We start from the raw sequence: 21,548 nt of genomic DNA, 5'->3' as shown, positions 1-21,548 counted from the left end.
ATGGGGGGACAGGATGGGTATGGGGGCTATGGGGGGACGGGGGAGTATGGGGGCTATGGGGGGACAGGGGGGGTATGGGGGCTATGGTGGGTACTAGAGCAGGGGTATGGGGGCTATGGGGGCACAGGGGCAGCTATATGGGCTATGGGGGGACAAGGGGTATAGGGCAGTGGGCGAGGGCTATGGTGGCCCGGGGGGGCCTATGAGGGCTATGGGGTACCAAGGGTGGGGGCGATGGGGGACACAGGAGTTTAGAGGGTCTGTGGGGGCCACCGGGGGCATAGGGTGGTATGGAGGGGCTATGGGGGCACAGGGGAGCTATAGGGGCTGTAGGAGCTATGAGGAAATGAGGAGGGGGCTATGGGGGCTGTGAGGGGCACAGGGGGCTATAGGGGCTGTGGGGTTACCAAGGCTATGGAGTGGTGGGTTTGGGCTGTGGGGTCCCAGGGGTGGGGTGCTATAGGGGACACTGGGGGGTTACAGGGTCTCCGGGGGGTGGGGTGGGCACAGGGAGCACCAGGTGCTATGAGGGAGCTCTGGGGGCACAGAGGGGGCTGCAGGGGCTGTGTGGGTACCAGCGAGTGTGGCAGTAGGGGGGCTATAAGGGACACAAAGAACAGGGCAGATATAGGGGGGCTATAGGGGGGACAGTGTTTATGGGGCTATGGGGGACACAAGGGTTTATAGGGGGGCTGTCAGGCACCAGGTGCATGGTGGTATGGGGAGCTGTGGTGGGCACTGGAGTGGTTAGAGGGTGATGGGGACACAGGGGTGGTTGTAGGAGCTGTGGGGTCTGAAAGGGGGGATATGTGGGGGCCGTACAGTCCGTGGGGGCTGTAAGGGCTGAGGGGCCATGTGGGATCAGCAGGGGCCTGGGGGCTATGGAGGTACAGAGGTGGTCACAGGGGCTGTGGGAGTTTGGGGGCTCTGGAGTTTGGGAGGGGGTGGGGAGGATATTTGAGGCCAGAGGGGGCCAGCAGGGACACAGGGGGAAGGGGGCTAGGGGGGCAGAGGGGACCCCGGTGTTTACAGAGTCTGTGGGTGGCACCCACAGGGACATAGGGTAGTGTGGGGGGCTATGGGGACATGGAGGTTTACAGGGGCTATGGGGGTACCAGGGCATGGGGTGTGTGGAAGGGCTCTGAGGGCACGGGAGGGCTACAGAGGCTGTAGGGGCACAAGGGCTACGGGGTCTGGGAGGGGCCATGGGGGCCATGTGGGGACAAGGGGGGTACAGAGGGGTGCAGGAGGGTGATTGTGGGGGCTATGGGGAAACAGGGCGAGGGGGCAGAGGGGGTCACCAGGGGCACAGGGGTCTGGGGGCTATGAGGGTACAGGGGGCCTGTAGGGGTCATGAGAGTACAGGGGTGGTCATAGGGGCTATGGGGGGCACAGAGAGGTCATGGGTGCTATGGGGGGCAGAGGGGCTATGGGGGGCACAGAGAGGGGTCATAGAGGTTAGGGGGGGCACAGGAGCTATGGGGGGCACAGAGAGGGGTCATAGAAGTTGGGGGGGCACAGAGGCTATGGGGGCACAGAGAGGGATCACAGGGGCTATGGGAGCCGTGGGGCACTCTGGGGGGCACACGGAGGGTACAAAGGCAGTGGGGGACAGCAGGGGCAGGGGGGTTTGGGGGCTGTGGGGTCCCCCCTGGCTGGGTGCCAGTGCCACGTCTCCCCAAGGCCAAGGTTAATGTTTAACCCCCCAGCCCAGCACCCCCAGCACCCAGCTGGGCACCGGGTGCCCATTCCCAGGGGTGCCCTTGGGTGCCGCCGATACCGGGGGGGATTTAAGGCGGGCAGGGGCCCCGGGGACACCCAGACCGAGCCATGGCCGCGATGCTGAGCCTCGTCCTGCTGCTGGTGGCCGGCGGTGAGGAGTCCCCTGCCCGCTGAGTGTCCCCAGGCTCGGGGGTGCCCGGGGGGTGGCAGGGGGTGGCAGGGGGGTGACAGGGACCGTGTCCCGCAGGTGTCCGCGCCGCGGTGCTGCCGGATTCCCGCGTGGTGAACGGGCAGGATGCGGAGCCCTACAGCTGGCCCTGGCAGGTGAGGGAGCAGCGCACGGGGGGGTGGCACCTACGGGGGGACCGCTGGCACCCACCGCGGTGTGTCCTCCCCCCAGATCTCGCTGCAGTACGAGCGGGACGGCGCCTTCCACCACACCTGCGGGGGCACCCTGATCGCTGCCAACTGGGTGATGACGGCGGCACACTGCATCTCGTGAGGGCACCGGGCACCGGGGGGCGCGGCGAGGGGCGAGGGGCGCGGGGAGGATGCGGGAGGGGCGCAGGGGGCTACAGGGTGCAGAGCGGCTCAGGGTGCAGCGGAGTGCAGGGGTGGGTGCATGGAGGGGTGTGGGGGGCGGGGGTTGGTGCATGGAGAGTGTGCAGGGGGGTACAGGAGGGTCCTGGGGTGCTGGAGATGTGTAGTGGGATGCAGAGGGTGCAGGGGTGCTGTGCAACGCAGAATGGGTGCAGAGAGGGGGTTCTGGGTGCAGAGACGGGGTTTGGGTGCTGGGAGGGGGTTTGGGGTGCAGGGAGGGGGTTCTGGGTGCAGAGACGGGGGTTTGGGCGCTGGGGGGGGGGTTTGGGTGCAGGGAGGGGGTTTTGGGTGCAGGGAGACGGGTTTGGGTGCAGGGGGGGGATTGGGTGCAGGGGGGGTATTGGGTGCAGGGAGGAGGTTTTGGGTGCAGGGGGGGGATTGGGTGCAGGGAGGAGGTTTTGGGTGCAGGGAGGAGGTTTTGGGTGCAGGGAGGGGGTTTGGGGTGCAGGGAGGAGGTTTTGGGTGCAGGGAGGGGGTTTGGGGTGCAGGGAGGGGGGTTTGGGTGCAGGAAGGGGGGTTTGGGTGCAGGAAGGGGGGTTTGGGTGCAGGGGTGGTGCCGGGTGCAGGGAGGGGGTGGTGCCGGAGGGCTCCCGCCTCGCTGACCCCCGTCCCTGGCAGGAAATCGCGCACGTACCAGGTGGTGCTGGGCGAGTACGACATGGGCAGCGGGGAGGGCCCCGAGCAGCGCATCCCCGTCAACTCCGACGACATCTTCGTGCACCCCAAGTGGCTCAGTTTCTGCGCGGCCTGCGGGTGAGCGGGGTGCCCTGGGGGGGCTGGGCACACTGTCACCCCCTGGTGACCCCCCGTGACCCCCTGCCCATGTCCCGCTCGCAGCAATGACATCGCCCTGATGAAGCTGCAGCGCCCGGCCGTGCTCTCGGCAGAGGTGCAGCTGGGGCGGCTCCCGCCCGCCGGCTCCATCCTGCCCAACGGGTACCCCTGCGTGCTCAGCGGCTGGGGCAGGCTGACCAGTGAGTGCGGGGCAGGGAGAGGGAGGACCGGGGGGAAGAGGAGATGTGGGGGGATGGTTGGATGGTGGGGAGATGCTTGGGGAGGTGCATGGGGGGATGGGGAGTTGGTTGGATGGGGAATGAACAGTGGGATGAGGGATGGAGGATGGAGAAATAGATGGGGAGATGGTTGGGGAGGTGGGCAGAGGGAGGATGGATGGAGGGCTGAGGGATAGAGAGATGGGGAAATGGTTGAGGATGGATGGGGAGGTGGAGGGATAATGGGAAGATGGTTTGGGAGGTGGGTGGAGGGACAAGGAGATGGCTGGATGGGGAATGGAGGGAGGGATGGGGGATGGAGAGATGGGGAGAAGGTTGGGAATGGATGGGAAGGTGGAGGGATGGGTGAGGAGATAATTGGAGAGGTGGGTGGAGGGATTGGGAGATAGTTGGATGGTGGATGAATGGATGGGTGGAGGGATGGATGGATGGATGGATGGATGGATGGATGGATGGATGGATGGATGGATGGATGGATGTGTGGATGGATGGATGGATGGATGGGTGGATGGATGGATGGATGGATGGATGGATGGATGGATGGATGGATAGATGGATGGATGGACGGGTGGATGGTGGATGGATGAACAGACAGCTGGATGGATGGATGGATGGATGGATGTGTGGATGGATGGATGGGTGGATGGATGGATGGATGGATGGATGGATGGATGGATGGATGGATGGATGGATGGATGGATGGATGTGTGGGTGGGTGGATGGATGGATGGATGGATGGATGGATGGATGGATGGATGGATGGATGGGTGGATGGCAGAAGGATGGTGGCCGGGGATGGAGGGATGGATGGATGGTGGCTGGTGATGGATGGATGGAGGGATGGTGGCTGGTGATGGGCAGATGTGGGATGGGAGCCCCGGGCAGCCCCCGGGGTGCCTCCCGCCCCCCCTGATGCCCCCCCCAGCTGGGGGGCCGCTGCCGGATCGGCTGCAGCAGGCAGAGCTGCCCGTGGTGGACTATGAGCACTGCACACAGCCCGACTGGTGGGGCGCCCTGGCCATCCGCAACACCATGATCTGCGCCGGCGGCGCCGAGAAGGCCGGGTGCAACGTGGGTACCGGGGTGGCATGGGATGGGGGGGGCACTCGGGGTCCCCACAGTGCTGACACCCCCTGTCCCCACGCCAGGGAGACTCCGGGGGCCCCCTGAACTGCCAGGCTGAGGATGGCACCTGGGAGGTGCACGGCATCGCCAGCTTCGTGTCTGCCCTGGGCTGCAACGCTGCCAAGAAACCCACCGTGTTCACCCGCGTGTCCGCCTTCGAGGACTGGATCGCAGAGGTGGGCACGGGTGGGTGGGAACTGGGGTATTGGGCTGCCAGGGTGGCAGGGAATTGGGATACTAGTGTCAGGGTGTCAGGAACTGAGGTACCAAGGTGTTGGGGTGGCAGGGTGGCAGGGAATTGGGATATCAAGGTGTCAGATTACCGGGGAATTGGGGTACAAGAGTGCCAGGGTGTCAAGGAACTGGGATACCAGGGCCTGAGGGTGCCAGGGCAATGCGGTACCAGAGCTCTGGGGTGCTGAGGTTCTGGGTTATTGGGGTGCTATGGCACTGGGTGCCAGAGTGTTCAGGTGCTGGGGTGTTGGGGTGTTGGGGTGCCAGGCTGTTGGGATATGGGGCTGTTGGGATATGGGGCTGTTGGGGTACCAGGATGTTGAGGTACCAGGGTGTTGGGGTACCAGGGTGTTGGGGTACCAGGGTGTTGGGGTGTTGGGGTACCAGAGTGTTGGGGTACCAGGGGGTTGGGGTTTTGGGGTACCAGGTTCCTGCCTCCCAACCCTGAGTGGCTTCTCCCTTCCAGACCATGAGGGACAACTGAGCGTGGCAGCGTCATTGTCACCGACCCCCCAGCCTGGCACTGGGCAAATAAACCACCAACTGATGGCACCACCGTGTCCCTGTGCTGGAGGGGTGGGGAGGGGCACTGGACACTGTGCAGCTGCCAGGGGATGGCACCAGGGATGGGCACCCAGAGGTGCCCCAGATATCACAAGGGTGGGCACCCAGAGACACCCAGACACCACAGGGTGGGGGACTCAGATGCCATGGGGGTGGGCACCCAGTGGCAGAGATGCCACAGGGATGGTTTACCCTGTGCAGTCCTGATGCCACAGGGATGGGCACCCTCAGACATCCAAGCACCACAGGACTGGGTATCCAGGTGCCACAGGGATGGGCATTCACAGACACCCAGACACCACAGGGACAGGCACCCAGGTGCCACAGGAGTGGTTTAACTGCACAGCCATAATGCCACGGGGACAGACCTCCACAGGTGCCCGGACACCACTGGGTTGGGCACTCACAGCCTCCACAGGGTGGGGGTACCCAGGTGCACCGGGATGGGCACTCACAGATACCCAGATACCACGAATGGGCACCCTCAGACACCACAGGGATGGTTTGCCCTGTGCAGCCCTGACACCACAGGGATGGGCACCCTCAGACATCCAAGTGCCACAGGACTGGGTATCCAGGTGCCAGAGGGACAGGCACCCACAGACACTCAGGTGCCACGGGGTTGCACGCCCAGAGACACCCCGGTGCCAGAGGGATGAGCACCCCACTGTGCCCAGAAGTCACAGGCACAGCCACCCTGGTGTCACGGGCACCGCGGGACACGCAGATGTCGTGCCTGGGGGTGCCCTGAGGACACCGGGGTGGCCTCACCCACGTGCCCCGACGCCGCGGCGATGGGCACCGGCGATGTGCTCGCCCCTCCCCCGGGGCCGTGCCCGCCCCGAGGTGCCCCCCGGTCCCGGAGTGCCCCCTCGGGTGCCCCAGGGCCGGGTGCCCGTGCCCGTGTCCCTCCCGTCGCTCCGCAACCGCCGCCACCGGCGCGTGACTGGGAACAAAGAGCCCTTTGAGCGGCGGCCCCGCCGTCACCGGCACCCCGGGACCCCCCGACGGGGCACCCCGGGACCCCCGATGGGGCACCCCTGCACCCCCACCCCGCCCGGGCGCCCCTGGGTGCTGCGGCACCCCCCGAGTCCCGCCGGGATCCGGGTGGAAAATTCCTGCGCCGGGGCTGTATAAGTTTATGGGCCCCTCGTCACCGCGTCCCCGCGGACCTTTGCCCCGCCGGCCGTGGCCCCGCGCCCGCCCCGTGCCCCCCGCCCGTGCCCTCGGCCCGTGCCCCCCGCCTGGGCTATTCGAGCCCCCCCAGCTCGTGACACTCTTGCACAAGGTGGGGCCACCCACCAGAGGCCCCGGGTGGGGTCGGGGGTGACCCAGCCCAGCCCAGGGGTCAGGGTGGGGGGCACCATCTGTGACCCCACCCCCGGTGCCACCGGCGGGGATTGGTGGTGGGATGGCAGCGGGGGGTGATGCCTGTAGGGTGCTGACGGCCCCGGGTGGCAGCGGGTGCAGGGGAAGGGGTGTGGCAGTGCCAGGGGGCTGGAGGGGGGGTTGTGGGAGTGGTGTGGGTGATATGGGACTGGTGTGGGGGGTCTGGGACTGGTGTGGGGGCCGTGAGATTGGTGTAGGTGCTACAAGCCTGGCACAGGTGCTGTGAGACTGGCACAGGTGCTGGGAGCTTGGTGCAGGTCCTACGAGCACGGCACAGGTGCTGTGAGCCTGATACAGGTGGTACAGACCTGGCACAGGTTCTGTGAGCATGGCAGGGGTGGTGTGAGTGTGGGATGGGTGCTCTGGGCATGGGATGGGCCTGTGAGACTGCCCTGGGTGATACAAAGCTTGGTGTGGGTGCTGTGAGCGTGGCATGGGTGACACAAAACATGGTACAGGTGCTGGGAGCCTGGTGTGGGTGCTGGGAGCTGGATATGGGTGCTGGGATCCTGGTGTGGGTGGTGCAATCCTGGGATGGGCTGCGTGAGCCCAGCCATGAGTGTGGGATGGGTGCTGGAGTGTGGGATGGGTGCCCTGGGTGTGGAATGGGTGCTGTGAGCCTGGAGTGGCTGCTGCCAGCCTGATACTGGTGTTGTGAGTCCAAAACAGGGGTTGTGGGCACTGTGTGGGTGCTGTGAGACCAGTACAGGTGTTGTGGGCACACTGTGGGTGCTGTGGGCATGCTGTGGGTGCTGTGGGCACTGTGTGGGTGCTGTGGGCATGCTGTGGGTGCTGCGGGCACTGTGTGGGTGCTGTGAGCCCAGTACAGGTGTTGTGGGCACACTGTGGGTTCTGTGAGCCCAGTATGGGTGTTGTGGGCACACTGTGGGTGCTGTGGGCATGCTGTGGGTGCTGTGGGCACTGTGTGGGTGCTGTGAGCCCAGTACAGGTGTTGTGGGCACACTGTGGGTGCTGTGGGCACGCTGTGGGTGCTGTGGGCATGCTGTGGGTGCTGTGGGCACTGTGTGGGTGCTGTGGGCATGCTGTGGGTGTTGTGGGTACACTGTGGGTGCTGTGGGCATGCTGTGGGTGCTGTGGGCACTGTGTGGGTGCTGTGGGCATGCTGTGGGTGTTGTGGGTACACTGTGGGTGCTGTGGGCATGCTGTGGGTGCTGTGGGCATGCTGTGGGTGCTGTGGGCACTGTGTGGGTGCTGTGGGCATGCTGTGGGTGCTGTGGGCATGCTGTGGGTGCTGTGGGCACTGTGTGGGTGCTGTGAGCCCAGTACAGGTGTTGTGGGCACACTGTGGGTTCTGTGAGCCCAGTATGGCTGTTGTGGGCACGCTGTGGGTTCTGTGAGCCCAGTACAGGTGTTGTGGGCACACTGTGGGTGCTGTGGGCACGCTGTGGGTGCTGTGGGCATGCTGTGGGTGCTGTGGGCACTGTGTGGGTGCTGTGGGCATGCTGTGGGTGTTGTGGGTACACTGTGGGTGCTGTGGGCATGCTGTGGGTGCTGTGGGCATGCTGTGGGTGCTGTGGGCACTGTGTGGGTGCTGTGAGCCCAGTACAGGTGTTGTGGGCACACTGTGGGTTCTGTGAGCCCAGTATGGCTGTTGTGGGCACGCTGTGGGTTCTGTGAGCCTGGCACCAGTGCTGTGGCTGGACATGAGTGCTGTGAGCCTGGCACGGCTGTTCTGAGCCTGGCACCGGAGCTGCAGGGCTGGCACAAGCGCTGCAAACCTGGCGTGGGCACCGGGAGGCTGGCAGGGGCACCGGGGGCCGGCAGGGGTGGCGGGAGCCTGGCGTGGCCCCCGGCGCAGCTCCTCCCTCGCCGGTGGTGCCAGTGGCCCGCGAACCCCCCGTGTCCGTGCCCGTGGCCTCTGGCCGGACCCACCCCCGCCGGCTGACTCAGCCCGAGCGGCTTTTCCTTATATAACGCGGCGGCTCCCGCGGGAGCAGCCCCTGCCTCAGTTTCCCCTCCCGGGGCGTCACCGTCGCCGCTGCCGCCGCTGCCACCGCTGCCATGTGGATGGTGTCCCCGCCGGTCGGTAAGTGCCACCCTCGCCCCGCTCACCCCTGCGCGAGGCGCCCCCGTCCCGAACAATCAGCTTTTTTGGGGGATCATAATAAAATCAGGGCTATTGGGGCAGAAAAGGGGAAAATGAATCAGCAACAAAAAATTGGGGGGTTTTGCAATTCCTGTGGTTGAGCCCCTTTTCTCTGTGCCCTGCGGGGGGGCTGAGACACCCCCGGGGGCACAACCCCCGCAACACTTACGGGCATTACCTGGGCAGTACCAAAATGCCCGTGTTTTTCCCCAAAAGTGGTACTAAAAGCAGTGGGAGCAGCGCAGGGCTGAGCAATTCCCTCCCTGAACAGGGCTTTGGTTTTGGGGTGAGAAATGCCAGGAATGGGCAAGTTGGGGTGCCACGGCAGTGCCCGGGCACTGTGACACCCATCGGTGCCGCGGCAGCTCCGGAACATTCCCACGGCCCTGCGGCTGCCCAGGGCTGGGAAGGGCAGGGATGGGCACAGCAAACCCCAAACTCGACAGGTTTTACCCCATTGGGAAAACCCCAAACTCCCCCCGAGCCCAAATCCAGGGACCAAAAAGAGGCGCAGTGCCCAGCAGGGCCTCAGCCCCCCAGAATTCCCTGGCTCCGGCACAGCCACCGGCTCAGGGGGGATTTTCCCGGCTCAGCCGGTGCCGGCGGCTCCGGGAGCGGTGGCCAAAGGTCGCTCCTTGTCCTGCGGCGGCACCGGAGCCGCCGATCCCCCAAACCCTCAAACACCCCCAATCCTTCCTGCTTTCCACACCTGGGGGGCTCCCAGGGGACTCTGAGGGGGCTCTGAAGGGGCTCCAAGGGGGCTCCGAGGGGGCTCCAAGGGAGCTCTCAGGGTGCTCTGAGGGGCTCTGAAGGGGCTCAAGGGGGATCTGAGGGGCTCTGAAGGGGCTCAAGGGGGATCTGAGGGGCTCTGAAGGGGCTCAGGGAGGATCTGAGGGGCTCTGAAGGGGTTCCAAGGGGCTCAAGGGGGATCTGAGGGGCTCTGAAGGGGCTCAAGGGGGATCTGAGGGGCTCTGAAGCAGTTCCAAGGGGGCTCTGAGGGGGCTCCAAAGGGCTCTGGGGGGCTCTGAAGTGGCTCTGATGGGGCTCCAAGGGGAATCTGAGGCGGCTCCAAAGGGCTCTGAGGGGCTCTGAAGGGGCTCTGAAGGGGCTCCAAGGGGGCTCTGAGGGGCTCTGAGAGGGCTCCAAAGGGCTCTGGGGGGCTCTGAAGTGGCTCCAAGGGGGATCTGAGGGAGCTCCAAAGGGCTCTGGGGGGCTCTGAAGTGGCTCTGATGGGGCTCCAAGGGGAATCTGAGGGGGCTCCAAAGGGCTCTGAGGGGCTCTGAAGGGGCGCCCAGGGGGCTCCGAGGGGCTCTGGGGGGCTGGGGGGGTTTGTTTTGCTCTGACGTGCTGTTTTCTTTCAGATGAAGGATCTGCCTGGCTTTGGGACACGGCAAAGGCGGGGGGCAAAGGACAGGACCCTTAAATTCTTTCCCTAAAGCTTAGCCCGATAGGTATTTAAGATCCATAGAGCTTAAACCGGGGTTGGCTTTTAGTCTAAGCTTGGGTTTGGCTTAATTTGTCTCGATTTTATTAATTGTTTGATGGTTCTTTTCTTCGTTTCTTCACTTTTTTGGCCTCTTTATTCCATTTTTGGCCACCCATGGGGGATTTTGGCAGCACAAAAAAATCCCCCCACACCCCCCCCTGCTGCTTCCTAAACGGATTTTGGGGGATTTTTGGTTTGAGGAGGGGGAGCCCCTGCACCAACCTGCTGGTTTTTGGGGGGGGCTGCAGCCCCTCCCTGGTTGGAACACGGGGGGTTTGTAGGTGTTTTCCAGTCCACCAAGAAGCTGGTGCTGAGCGAGCGAGCGGGACGGGAGCGGGCGCTGGAATTCCTGCGGAAAAATGCGGCCAACGGGCTCTCCGTGGCCAATCTCCTGGCTGGGCTCTCCTCCATCCTCTGCAGCGTCAACAGGTGGGGAAAACAGGGACAGAAGAGGGGGAAAGGGGGCTGGGAAGTGGGAGCGTCGTGGGGTTGGGGTCTCCGAGGTGGATGGAGGGGTCGGGATCTGCTCTGGGATCTGTGGCATCAATAGGAGGGAAAAAGGGGGGAAATTGGGGTGGAAAAGGGGGAAAATGGGGAGGAAAAGGAGGGGGAATGGGGAGGAAAAGGGGGGGGAATGGGGAGGAAAAGGGGCAGAAATGGGGTGGAAAAGGGGGGGAATTTGGGTGGAAAAGGGAGGGAAATGGGGAGGAAAAGGGGGGGAATGGGGAGGAAAAGGGGGGGAAATTGGGTGGAAAAGGGGGGGAAATGGGGAGGAAAAAGGGGAGGAAATGGGGAGGAAAAAGGAGGGGGAATGGGGAGGAAAAGGGGGGGAATGGGGAGGAAAAGGCGGGAAATGGGGAGGAAAAGGGGGGGAATGGGGTGGAAAAAGGGGAGGAAATGGGGAGAAAATGGGGGGAAATGGGGAGGAAATGGGGTGGAAAAGGGGGGAAATGGAATGGAAAAGGGGGGAAATGGGGAGGAAAAAGGGGGGAATGGGGAGGAAAAGGGGGGGAATGGGGAGGAAAAGGGGGAAATGGGGTGGAAAAGGGGGGGGAATGGGAAAGAAAAGGGGGGGAAATGGGGAGGAAAAGGGGGAATGGGGAGGAAAAGGAGGGGGAATGGGGAGGAAAAGGGGGGAAATGGAGTGGAAAAGGGGGGGAAATGGGGAGGAAAAAGGGGAGGAAATGGGGAGGAAAAAGGGGAGGAAATGGGGAGGAAAAGGGGGGGGAATGGGGAGGAAAGGGGGGGAAATGGAGTAGAAAAGGGGGGGAAATGGGGAGAAAATGGGGGAAATGGGGAGAAAATGGGGGAAATGGGGAGGAAAAAGGGGGAAATGGGGAGGAAAAAGGGGGAAATGGGGAGGAAAAGGGGGGAATGGGGAGGAAAAGGGGGAAATGGGGATGAAAAGGGGGAAATGGGGATGAAAAGAGGGAAATGGGGTGGAAAAGGGAGGGAAGTGGGAAGGAAAAGGGTGGAAAATGGGGGGGAAAAAAGGGGGGGAAAGGGGGGCAATAGGGTGGAAAAGGAGGGAAGTGGGGAGGAAATGGGGGGGAAATGGGGTGAAAAGGGGGAGAATGAGGGGAAAAGGGGGGATGAAAATGGGCATCATCCCAGTTTTACTGGCAAAAGAGGGAAATGGTGGGGAAAGGTGGGAAATAGGGTGAACAAGGGGATGGAAAGTGGAAAGTTTACTCTCTCCGTGGCCAATGTGGTGGGTGGGCTCTGCTCCATCTAAAATGGGGGGGTGGAAAGGGGGGAAAATGGGGATGAGAAGTGGGAGTGACCAGAGTTTTTCTGGAAAAAGGGGCTTGAAAATTGGGAGTCGATCCAGTTTTGCTCTGTAGCCAAACTCTGCTCTGGCCTCAGTAGGAGTGAAAGAAAGGGAGAAAGGGGTGAAAAATGGAGAAATAAGGGAAAAAATGAGGATAACAGGGTGGAAAGGGGGTCTGGAAAAAAAGGTGAACTAGGACAAAAAAGGGGGATGAAAAATGGGAGTTGTGCCAGTTTGTGACCAAGACAATGGGTGGGCTCTGCTTCATCCTCCAGAGGTGGAGTAAAAATGGGGCAAAAAAGTGGGAAAAGGGGGCTGAGAAGGGGGGTCCACCCTGGGTTTGATGGAAAGAGGGAAATGGGAGGAAAAAGGGGGATAAGAAGTGGCAACCACCCCGGATTTACTCTCCCTGTGACCAACCTGGTGGGTGGGCTCTGCTCTGGCCTCAATGGGTGGGGGAAAAAAGAGAAATGAAGCAGGAAAGGGGCAAAAAAAAGGGAGAAATGGGGCAAAAAAGGGGGAAATGGGGTGAAAAGAGGAATGAATAGTGAGGGGCACCCTGGTTTTGCTGGAAAAAGGGAGAAATGGGATGAAAAAGGGGGATGCAAAGTGGGGGTTTGGCTCCCTCTATGACCAGCCTGGTGGGCAGGTTTGCTCTGGCCTCAATAGGTGTGGGAAAAAGAGGGAAGTGGGGGGAAAAAAAGGGGGGAAATGGGGCAAAAAGGTGGGAAAATGGGGTGAAAAGGAGGCTGATGAGGGGGGCTGCCCCCGTGTGCCCCCAGGCAGTACCAGCTGTCCTGCTGGCTGCTCCTGCTTGGCTTCCTCCTGGACCTGGCCGACGGTGCCGTGGCGCGACAGCTCGACGCCTGCTCGGCGCTGGGTGAGTGGGACACCCCCCTGGGGGGCACCCGGGGGTCCCCCGTGCCCGGGGCCCGCCTGGCACCTGCCCCTCGCTGCCCCACAGGTGCCAAGCTGGACGACTTCGCGGATTTCACCACGTTCGGGCTGGGCACGGCGCTGCTGCTGCAGCCCCAGGGCGTGCTGGGCGGGCTGCTGGCCCTCGCCTACGTCCTGGCCGTGTTCGCCCGGCTCTGCTTCTTCTCCAGCGGTGAGAGCGGCCCCGGGGCCCCACAGCAGGGCAAAGGGGGAAAGGGGGAGGGAAACGGGAGGGTTTGCTGGGAAAAAGGGGAAATAGGGCAAAAAAAGTGGGATGGGAAGTGCTGGTCGTGCTGGTTTGGCTCTGAGGCCGAGCGGGTGGGAGGGCTCTGTTTGACTCTCAACAGGTGGGGGAAAAGGAGGAATAATGGGAAGGAAAAAGGTAAAAAAAGGAAATAGAGGGAGAAAAAGTGGAGGTCACAGCAGGTGACAGGAATAGGGGTGAAAAAAAGGGATGGGAAGTGGGGTCACACTGGAGTGGCTCTGGGGCACATTGGTGGGCAGGCTCTGGTTTGCCCTCAGTAGGTGGGGGAAAAAGGAGGAAATGGGGTCACAAAAGGAGAAATGGGGTGGAAAAGAGAGAAATGGGATGAAAAAGAGAGAAACAGGGTGGAAAAGGGGGCTGAGAAGTGTGGGCATCCTGGTTTTGCTGGAAAAAGAGGGAAATGGGGGAGAAAGGGTTTTACTCTGACTATTCTGGTGGTTGGGCCCTGCTCTGTCCAAAGTAGGTGGGGGAAAAAAGGGGAAAGAGGGTGAAAAGGGGGAAATGGGGACAAAAAAAGGAGAAACAAGAAGAAAAAGTGGAGGTTACAGCAGTTTTGCTGGAAAAAAGGGGGAAATAGGGTGAAAAAACCAGTGGCAGTTACGCTGGTTCGGCTCTGGGGGTGGGCTCTGGTTTGCCCTCAGTAGGTGGGAGAAAAGCAGGAAATGGGGGGGAAAGGGAGAAATGGGGTGGGAAAGGGGGCTGAGAAGTGGGGGCACCCTGGTTTTGCTGGAAAAAGAGAAAGAAGTGAGAAACAGGGATGCAAAGCTGGGGTCATGCCAGTTTGGCTCCCTCTGTGCCCAGCCTGGCGGGCAGGCCCCGCTCCAGCCTCAGTGGGTGGGGGGAAAAGAAGGAAAGGGGGTGAAAAAGGGGATTGGGAAGCGGGGGCACCCTGGGTTTGATCTCTCAAGGGACAACCTGGTGGGTGGGCTCTGCTCCAGCCTCAGCAGGTGGGGGGAGAAAAGGGGGAAACAGGGTGAAAAAGGGGGAAATAGGGTGGAAAAGGAGGAAAAGGGGAAAAGGGGGAAGGGGGGGAAAGGGGGGGAAAGGGGGAGGAAAGGGGGGGGGAAAGGGGGGGGAGAGGGGGGGGAAAGGGGGAGAAAAGGGGGAGGAAAGGGGGAGGAAAGGGGGAGGAAAGGGGGAGGAAAGGGGGAGGAAAGGGGGAGGAAAGGGGGAGGAAAGGGGGAGGAAAGGGGGAGGAAAGGGGGAGGAAAGGGGGAGGAAAGGGGGAGGAAAGGGGGAGAAAAGGGGGAGAAAAGGGGGAGAAAAGGGGGAGAAAGGGGGAGAAAGGGGGAGAAAGGGGGAGAAAGGGGGAGAAAGGGGGAGAAAGGGGGAGGAAAGGGGGAGGAAAGGGGGAGGAAAGGGGGAGGAAAGGGGGAGGAAAGGGGGAGAAAAGGGGGAGGAAAGGGGGAGGAAAGGGGGGAGAAAGGGGGGGGAAAGGGGGGGAAGGGGGGGAAATGAGGTGCGAAATAGGGAAATAGGATAAAAAAGGGGGAAATGAATTTCTGAGGAGGGGGAAATGGGATGAAAACGAGGGGCTGAGAAGGGAGGAACACCCTTGTTTTGATGGGAAAAGAGGGCAAAGGGGATACACGGTTGGGGTCACTGCAGTTCTTTCCCTCTCTGCCCAGCCTGGTGGGCAGGCCCCGCTTCCACCTCGGTGCGGGGGGAAAAGCAGGTTTTGTTGTGGTGTTGCCCCCCAAGTGACTCGTGCCCCCCTCCAGGGATCCCCTTCACCTACCGGGGGCTGCCCTGCCCGTACCCCTCGGCCCTGCTGGCCAGCACCTTCCTGCTCTCGGGGGGCCACGTGGCGCTGCTGCGCGTGGCCGCGGCCACCATGATCCTGGGCATGGCCGACTGCGGCTCCTACCCCCACGACAGGGTCCTGGAGTCCCAGCTCTGGAAGAAACTGGTTTATGCTGGAGGTAAGGCTGGGGATAACCCCCCCGGGAGGGCAGGAAGGGCAGAGCCCCACGGACTGTCCCGCTCTGCTCCGCAGGGGTGCTGGTGGTGCTGCTGGCGCCGGTCGCCGTGGCCGCCGTTTATTGCCTGGCCTGGGCCACGTCCTACATCGTGTTCCCCTTCGCCCTCTGGAGCTGCAAGGGCTGAGCCCCGCCTGGAGCCCAGTAAAGCCTGTCTTGGCCTCAGCCTCCTCTGGGTGCTGCTTCCTCCCCCTGCATCCTGGCGGTGCTGGGAGCTGGGTGAGGGAAAAGGGAATCAGAGCAGCAGGAAAGGCTCAGCTTTGGGGAGTGCCAAAGCCTGGCACCACATCCCGGGGCAAGGGGAGCCCCATCCCAAGGGCTGAGAGCCCCAGAGCCCAGGGAGACTGGGAATTTAGGGATCAACCCCCCACAGGAGACCCCCAAAGCCTGGGGAGACAGGGAATTTAGGGATCAACCCCCCACAGGAGACCCCCAAAGCCTGGGGAGACAGGGAATTTAGGGATCAACCCCCCACAGGAGACCCCCAAAGCCTGGGGAGACAGGGAATTTAGGGATCAACTCCCCACAAGAGGCCCCCAAAGCCTGGGGAGACAAGGAATTTAGGGATCAACTCCCCACAATAAACCCCCAAAGCCCAGGGAGACTGGGAATTTAGGGATCAACTCCCCACAAGAGGCCCCCAAAGCCTGGGGAGACAAGGAATTTAGGGATCAACTCCCCACAATAAACCCCCAAAGCCCAGGGAGACTGGGAATTTAGGGATCAACTCCCCACAGGAGACCCCCAAAGCCTGGGGAGACAAGGAATTTAGGGATCAACTCCCCACAAGAGACCCCCAAAGCCTGGGGAGACTGGGAATTTAGGGATCAACTCCCCACAGGAGACCCCCAAAGCCTGGGGAGACAAGGAATTTAGGGATCAACCCCCCACAGGAGACCCCCAAAGCCTGGGGAGACAAGGAATTTAGGGATCAACCCCCCCACAAGAGACTCCCAAAGCCTGGGGAGATGGGGAATTTAGGGATCAACTCCCCACAAGAGACTCCCAAAGCCTGGGGAGACAAGGAATTTAGGGATCAACCCCCCACAAGAGACTCCCAAAGCCTGGGGAGATGGGGAATTTAGGGATCAACCCCCCACAGGAGACCCCCAAAGCCTGGGGAGATGGGGAATTTAGGGATCAACCCCCCCACAAGAGTCCCCCAGAGCCTGGAGAGACTGGGAATTTAGGGATCAACCCCATGAGAAAACCCAAAACCCTGGAGAAATAGAATTGAGGGATCACCTGTGGAAGAGACTCTCAGACTCAGGGAAAACAGGGAATTCAGGGCTTGCCCCCTCAAACCCTTGGGAAACAGGGAATTTAGGCATCAACCTCCCAAGAGTCCCCCGAGCCCTGGGGAAACAGGGAATTTTGGGATTGCCTCCACAAGGATCCATCAAACCCTGTGGAAACAGGAATGTAGAAATCATCCCCACCAGAGCCCCCCAAACCCCTCCCTGTGCAGAACAGGGAATTTAGGGATGGCTCCCACTGCCCAGGAGGAATTCCTCACAAAGGGAGCCTCACAGCCCAAAAGTGGGGAAGCGCGTCCCTGAGCTGGGGGAGGGAAGCCACCCATCAAAGTTCCAGAGGGCTTTGGGAACAGGATTCACCTGGAGCCGTCTGGAATTTCTCCTGTGGCCGCAGGGCAAGAACGTCCCAAACCTGTTTTATTTTCACCCCCTCGAGGCAGGGATGGGGGAGGGTGGCAGGATTTGATCCCAAGCCTCTGGAAAGGCGGAGGCTGCCGGCCAGCGGAGGGTGTGGGAGGAGGAAGGAAGCGAAGGTCGGACCTGGCGCTGAGGAAACACTCGGGATCTCCCGGGAGGCGCCGGCAGCTGCGAGACCCCGGGAGAAACACCGGGAAAAACCCCGGCTCCAGGGGGCAGGAACCTTCCCCTCGGCTGGGAATGTTGGGATGGGGCCAGGGCACGACTCATCCCTGGCAGGGAGTCGGGATGGGGCCAGGGCAGGATCCAATCCCTCAGCTCGGAACGTTGGGATGGGGCCAGGGCAGGATCCTTTCCCTCAGCTGGGAACGTTGGGATGGGGCCAGGGCAGGATCCAATCCCTCAGCTGGGAATGTCGGGATGGGGCCAGGGCAGGATCCTTCCCCTCAGCTGGGAATGTCGGGATGGGGCCAGGGCAGGATCCTTCCCCTCAGCTGGGAATGTCGGGATGGGGCCAGGGCAGAATCCAATCCCTCAGCTGGGAATGTCGGGATGGGGCCAGGGCAGGATCCAATCCCTCAGCTGGGAATGTCGGGATGGGGCCAGGGCAGGATCCAATCCCTCAGCTGGGAACGTTGGGATGGGGCCAGGGCAGGATCCAATCCCTCAGCTGGGAATGTCGGGATGGGGCCAGGGCAGGATCCTTCCCCTCAGCTGGGAATGTCGGGATGGGGCCAGGGCAGGATCCTTCCCCTCAGCTGGGAATGTCGGGATGGGGCCAGGGCAGGATCCTTCCCCTCAGCTGGGAATGTCGGGATGGGGCCAGGGCAGGATCCTTCCCCTCAGCTGGGAATGTCGGGATGGGGCCAGGGCAGGATCCTTCCCCTCAGCTGGGAATGTCGGGATGGGGCCAGGGCAGGATCCTTCCCCTCAGCTGGGAATGTCGGGATGGGGCCAGGGCAGGATCCAATCCCTCAGCTGGGAATGGCGGGATGGAGCCAAGGCAGGATCCAATCCCTCAGCTGGGAATGTCGGGATGGGGCCAAGGCAGGATCCTTCACTCGGCAGGGAATGTCACGATGGGGCCGGAGAGGGAATGTTGGCATAAGGCTGGGCAGGACCCTTCCCTGGGGAGGGAATTAGAGTTGGAAATCGGGATGGGGCCGTGGCTCCGGCCCCGCTCCAGCCTCCCCCAGCCCATTCCCAGGCGGAGCCGGCGGGGGCGGCAGTTTATTGATACAATAAATGCCGAGGGTCCGCAGTCACTGCCCCCCGCTCTGCATCTGCCGGCAGAAGGAGTCGAACTGCTGCTGCTCCAGCTCCGTCATCACGCGGTTCAGGGCGTAGATCTGGGGTTGGGAGAGGGGCGTTGGAGAGGGGCGTTGGGGCCGGCCCGGGGCTGTGCCCCCAACCCCGTCCCCGTCCCCACCTCCGCCCGCTGCCGCTGTTTGAGCTCCTGTTGTGCCGATCTCTGCCGGGCCTTCTCCAGCCGCGCCGGCGCCTCCCGCGCCTTCGGCCGCTCCTTGCGCGCCCCCGCGCCCGGATCCATGGCTGGGACACGGCACGGGGGTCACCCGGGACCGGCACAGCCCCCAGGGACCCCCCGAGCCCAGCCCAGACCCCTGGGACCCCCCGAGCCCAGCCCAGCCCCTGGGACCCCCTGGCCCCAGCCCCGCCCCCAGGGATCCCCTGGCCCCAGTCCAGCCCCCTGGGACCCCCTGAGCCCAGCCCAGCCCCCTGGGACCCCCTGAGCCCAGCCCAGCCCCCTGGGAACCCGCGAGCCCAGCCCAGCCCCCAGGGACCCCCTGAGCCCAGCCCAGCCCAGCCCCCTGGGACCCCCCTGGCCCCAGCCCAGCCCAGCCCCCTGGGACCCCCTGAGCCCAGCCCAGCCCAGCCCCCTGGGACCCCCTGAGCCCAGCCCCGCCCCCTGGGACCCCCCGAGCCCAGCCCAGCCCCCTGGGACCCCCCGAGCCCAGCCCAGCCCCCAGGGACCCCCCCGAGCCCAGCCCCGCCCCCAGGGACCCCCTGGCCCCAGCCCAGCCCCCTGGGACCCCCCGAGCCCAGCCCAGCCCCCAGGGACCCCCTGGCCCCAGCCCAGCCCCCAGGGACCCCCTGGCCCCAGCCCAGCCCAGCGACCCCCTGAGCCCAGCCCCCTGGGACCCCCTGAGCCCAGCCCAGCCCAGCCCCCAGGGACCCCCTGGCCCCAGCCCCGCCCCCAGGGACCCCCTGGCCCCAACCCAGCCCCCTGGGACCCCCTGAGCCCAGCCCAGCCCCCTGGGACCTCCTGAGCCCAGCCCAGCCCCCAGGGACCCCCTGAGCCCAGCCCAGCCCCCTGGGACCTCCTGAGCCCAGCCCAGCCCCCTGGGACCTCCTGAGCCCAGCCCAGCCCCCAGGGACCCCCTGGCCCCAGCCCCGCCCCCCGGGACCCCCTGAGCCCAGTCCAGCCCCCAGGGCCCCCCGAGCCCAGCCCAGCCCCCAGGGACCCCCTGGCCCCAGCCCAGCCCCCAGGGACCCCCTGGCCCCAGCCCAGCCCCCAGGGACCCCCCGAGCCCAGCCCAGCCCCCTGGGACCCCCTGAGCCCAGCCCAGCCCCCTGGCCCCAGCCCAGCCCCCTGGGACCCCCCGGCCCCAGCCCAGCCCCCAGGGACCCCCTGAGCCCAGCCCAGCCCCCAGGGACCCCCCGAGCCCAGCCCCCTGGGACCCCCTGAGCCCAGCCCAGCCCCCTGGGACCCCCCGAGCCCAGCCCCCTGGGACCCCCTGAGCCCAGCCCAGCCCCCTGGGACCCCCTGGCCCCAGCCCAGCCCCCTGAGACCCCCTGAGCCCAGCCCCCTGGGACCCCCCGAGCCCAGCCCCCTGGGACCCCCTGAGCCCAGCCCAGCCCCCTGGGACCCCCTGAGCCCAGCCCAGCCCCCAGGGACCCCCCGAGCCCAGCCCCCTGGGACCCCCTGAGCCCAGCCCAGCCCCCTGGCCCCAGCCCAGCCCCCTGGGACCCCCTGGCCCCAGCCCAGCCCCCTGAGACCCCCTGAGCCCAGCCCAGCCCCCTGGGACCCCCTGGGCAGCCCATGGAATACGGACCCCACGGGCTGCAGTTCTACCCCACAGGAGACCCCCAGCCTGAGACCCCCTCCCAGGCAACTGAGGGGCCCACGGGGCACCCCACTGTCATCCTCAGCCCCACAGCAGAGCCCCCAACCCCCCCCACAGGTGACCCCCCCAAATCCCCACTGACATCATGAGCCCCATAGGAGACCCTCCACACCTCCCGAGCCCCGTGGGGGCTCTGCAACCCCCCCAGACACCCTGAGCCTTCAGGAGAGCCCCCAAACCCCCAGGGGTGACCCCCAACCCCCAGGGGTGCCCCCCAAAACCCCACCAGCACCCTGAACCCCAAGAATGGCCCCTCAAACCCCCAGGGCTGCCGCGCCCCCCCCCCCCCCCCCCACGGCCCCGCCTGTCCCAGAGCCCCCCACAGTCCCCAGAGACCCCCGTCCCACAGCCCCGCCAGGCCCCCTCCATCCCCCGACCCCCATAACTACCCACCCCACCCCAGGGCACCCCACTGACCACCCACCCCACTCCAGAGCTCCCCGTTAACCCCCAAACCCATCCCAGAGCCCCCCAATAACCACCCAGCCCATCCAGAGCACCCCATTAACCACTCAGCCCATCCAGAGCACCCCATTAACCACCCAGCCCATTCAGAGCCCCCCAATAATCACCAAGCCCATCCAAAGCCCCCCCAACAAACCCCCCACCCCATCGCAGAGCCCCCACTGACCACTCACCCCGAGCCCCTCAATAACCCACCTCACCCCAGAGCCCCTCAATAACCCCTCACCTCACCCCAGAGCCCCTCAATAACCCCCCACCTCACCCCAGAGCCCCCCCAAACCACCCACCCCATTCCAGAGCCTCCATAAACCACCCAGCCCCTCACAAACAGCCCCCTTTAGCCCCAAAATCCCCGATGCTTCCTGAGCCCTCCCGGCCCCTCATTCCCCCTCCGGTGCCCCCCGACACCCCCCCCCATCCCCCGCTCCCCTCACAGCTCCCCCCTCCGGTACCGGCAGGGCCGTGCCCGGGGCAAGATGGCGGCGGGGCCCCTCCCACCGCTCGGCGCTCGATTGCCCGCCCTGGGAGCACGCGCGGCCGGGCCGGGACAGCGCCCCCTGGTGGAGGGAACGGAACTGCGGGAGGGGACCCAGTGAGAGACCAGTGAGAGACCAGTTAGGGACCAGTGACTCCAGTTAGGGACCAGTGAGAGACCAGTTAGGGACCAGTGAGAGACCAGTTAGGGACCAGTGACTCCAGTTAGGGACCAGTGAGAGACCAGTTAGGGACCAGTGAGAGACCAGTGAGAGACCAGTTAGGGACCAGTGAGAGACCAGTTAGGGACCAGTGACTCCAGTTAGGGACCAGTGAGAGACCAGTTAGGGACCAGTGAGAGCAGTTAGGGACCAGTGAGAGACCAGTTAGGGACCAGTGAGAGCAGTTAGGGACCAGTTAGGGACCACTGAGAGACCAGTTAGGGACCAGTGAGAGACCAGTGACTCCAGTTAGGGACCAGTGAGACCAGTTAGGGACCAGTGAGAGACCAGTGACTCCAGTTAAGGACCAGTGAGAGCAGTTAGGGACCAGTGAGAGCAGTTAGGGACCAGTGAGAGACCAGTGACTCCAGTTAGGGA

The 21,548-nt window shown here is 63.9% G+C and overlaps 3 protein-coding genes across 4 annotated transcripts; 2 read left to right on the top strand and 1 right to left on the bottom strand.

Annotated features, from left to right (window-relative positions):
- CELA3B (chymotrypsin like elastase 3B) lies at positions 1 to 5,234 on the top strand. The gene is given in 10 exon segments (XM_071576014.1): positions 1 to 72; positions 1,710 to 1,811; positions 1,813 to 1,873; positions 1,970 to 2,046; positions 2,123 to 2,220; positions 2,941 to 3,075; positions 3,160 to 3,296; positions 4,261 to 4,406; positions 4,484 to 4,636; positions 5,161 to 5,234. Coding segments are annotated over 10 exon segments (999 nt in total). The 3' UTR covers positions 5,179 to 5,234.
- A 3,269-nt stretch (positions 5,235 to 8,503) lies between these two features.
- Positions 8,504 to 15,615, top strand: TMEM269 (transmembrane protein 269). The gene is made up of 6 exons (XM_071575900.1): positions 8,504 to 8,694; positions 10,522 to 10,669; positions 12,794 to 12,891; positions 12,976 to 13,119; positions 14,934 to 15,134; positions 15,209 to 15,615. The coding sequence occupies exons 1-6, from the start codon at positions 8,670 to 8,672 to the stop codon at positions 15,316 to 15,318; spliced, it is 726 nt and encodes a 241-aa protein (XP_071432001.1). The 5' UTR covers positions 8,504 to 8,669; the 3' UTR covers positions 15,319 to 15,615.
- A 1,236-nt stretch (positions 15,616 to 16,851) lies between these two features.
- Positions 16,852 to 20,999, bottom strand: SVBP (small vasohibin binding protein). Of its 2 annotated transcripts, none has more exons than XM_071575901.1 (3): positions 20,928 to 20,999; positions 18,294 to 18,415; positions 16,852 to 18,213 (listed from the first exon to the last, which is right to left on the bottom strand). In XM_071575901.1, exons 2-3 carry the CDS (start codon positions 18,411 to 18,413, stop codon positions 18,127 to 18,129), a joined length of 207 nt encoding a protein of 68 aa, XP_071432002.1. In that variant the 5' UTR covers positions 18,414 to 18,415; positions 20,928 to 20,999; the 3' UTR covers positions 16,852 to 18,126. The 2 variants fall into 2 exon arrangements, with proteins under 2 accessions (XP_071432002.1, XP_071432003.1); XM_071575902.1 differs by having other exon boundaries at positions 20,910 to 20,933.
- Between the last annotated feature and the right edge of the window lie 549 nt (positions 21,000 to 21,548).

The sequence above is a fragment of the Pithys albifrons genome, chromosome 22 (assembly GCF_047495875.1).
Source record: "Pithys albifrons albifrons isolate INPA30051 chromosome 22, PitAlb_v1, whole genome shotgun sequence".
Classification (NCBI taxonomy): domain Eukaryota; kingdom Metazoa; phylum Chordata; class Aves; order Passeriformes; family Thamnophilidae; genus Pithys; species Pithys albifrons.
This window is presented reverse-complemented; position numbering and strand designations above follow the sequence as displayed.

What these genes read in the sequence shown, in the direction of transcription:
- TMEM269 (XM_071575900.1), top strand. Translation starts at nt 8,670, where the DNA reads ATGTGGATGGTGTCCCCGCCGGTCG. An exon ending in ATCCTCTGCAGCGTCAACAG is followed by an intron (nt 10,670 to 12,793) that starts GTGGGGAAAACA and finishes GTGTGCCCCCAG; the next exon opens with GCAGTACCAGCTGTCCTGCT. An exon ending in GAAACTGGTTTATGCTGGAG is followed by an intron (nt 15,135 to 15,208) that starts GTAAGGCTGGGG and finishes TCTGCTCCGCAG; the next exon opens with GGGTGCTGGTGGTGCTGCTG.
- SVBP (XM_071575901.1), bottom strand. Translation starts at nt 18,413, where the DNA reads ATGGATCCGGGCGCGGGGGCGCGCAAGGAGCGGCCGAAGGCGCGGGAG. An exon ending in AACAGCGGCAGCGGGCGGAG is followed by an intron (nt 18,214 to 18,293) that starts GTGGGGACGGGG and finishes TCCCAACCCCAG; the next exon opens with ATCTACGCCCTGAACCGCGT.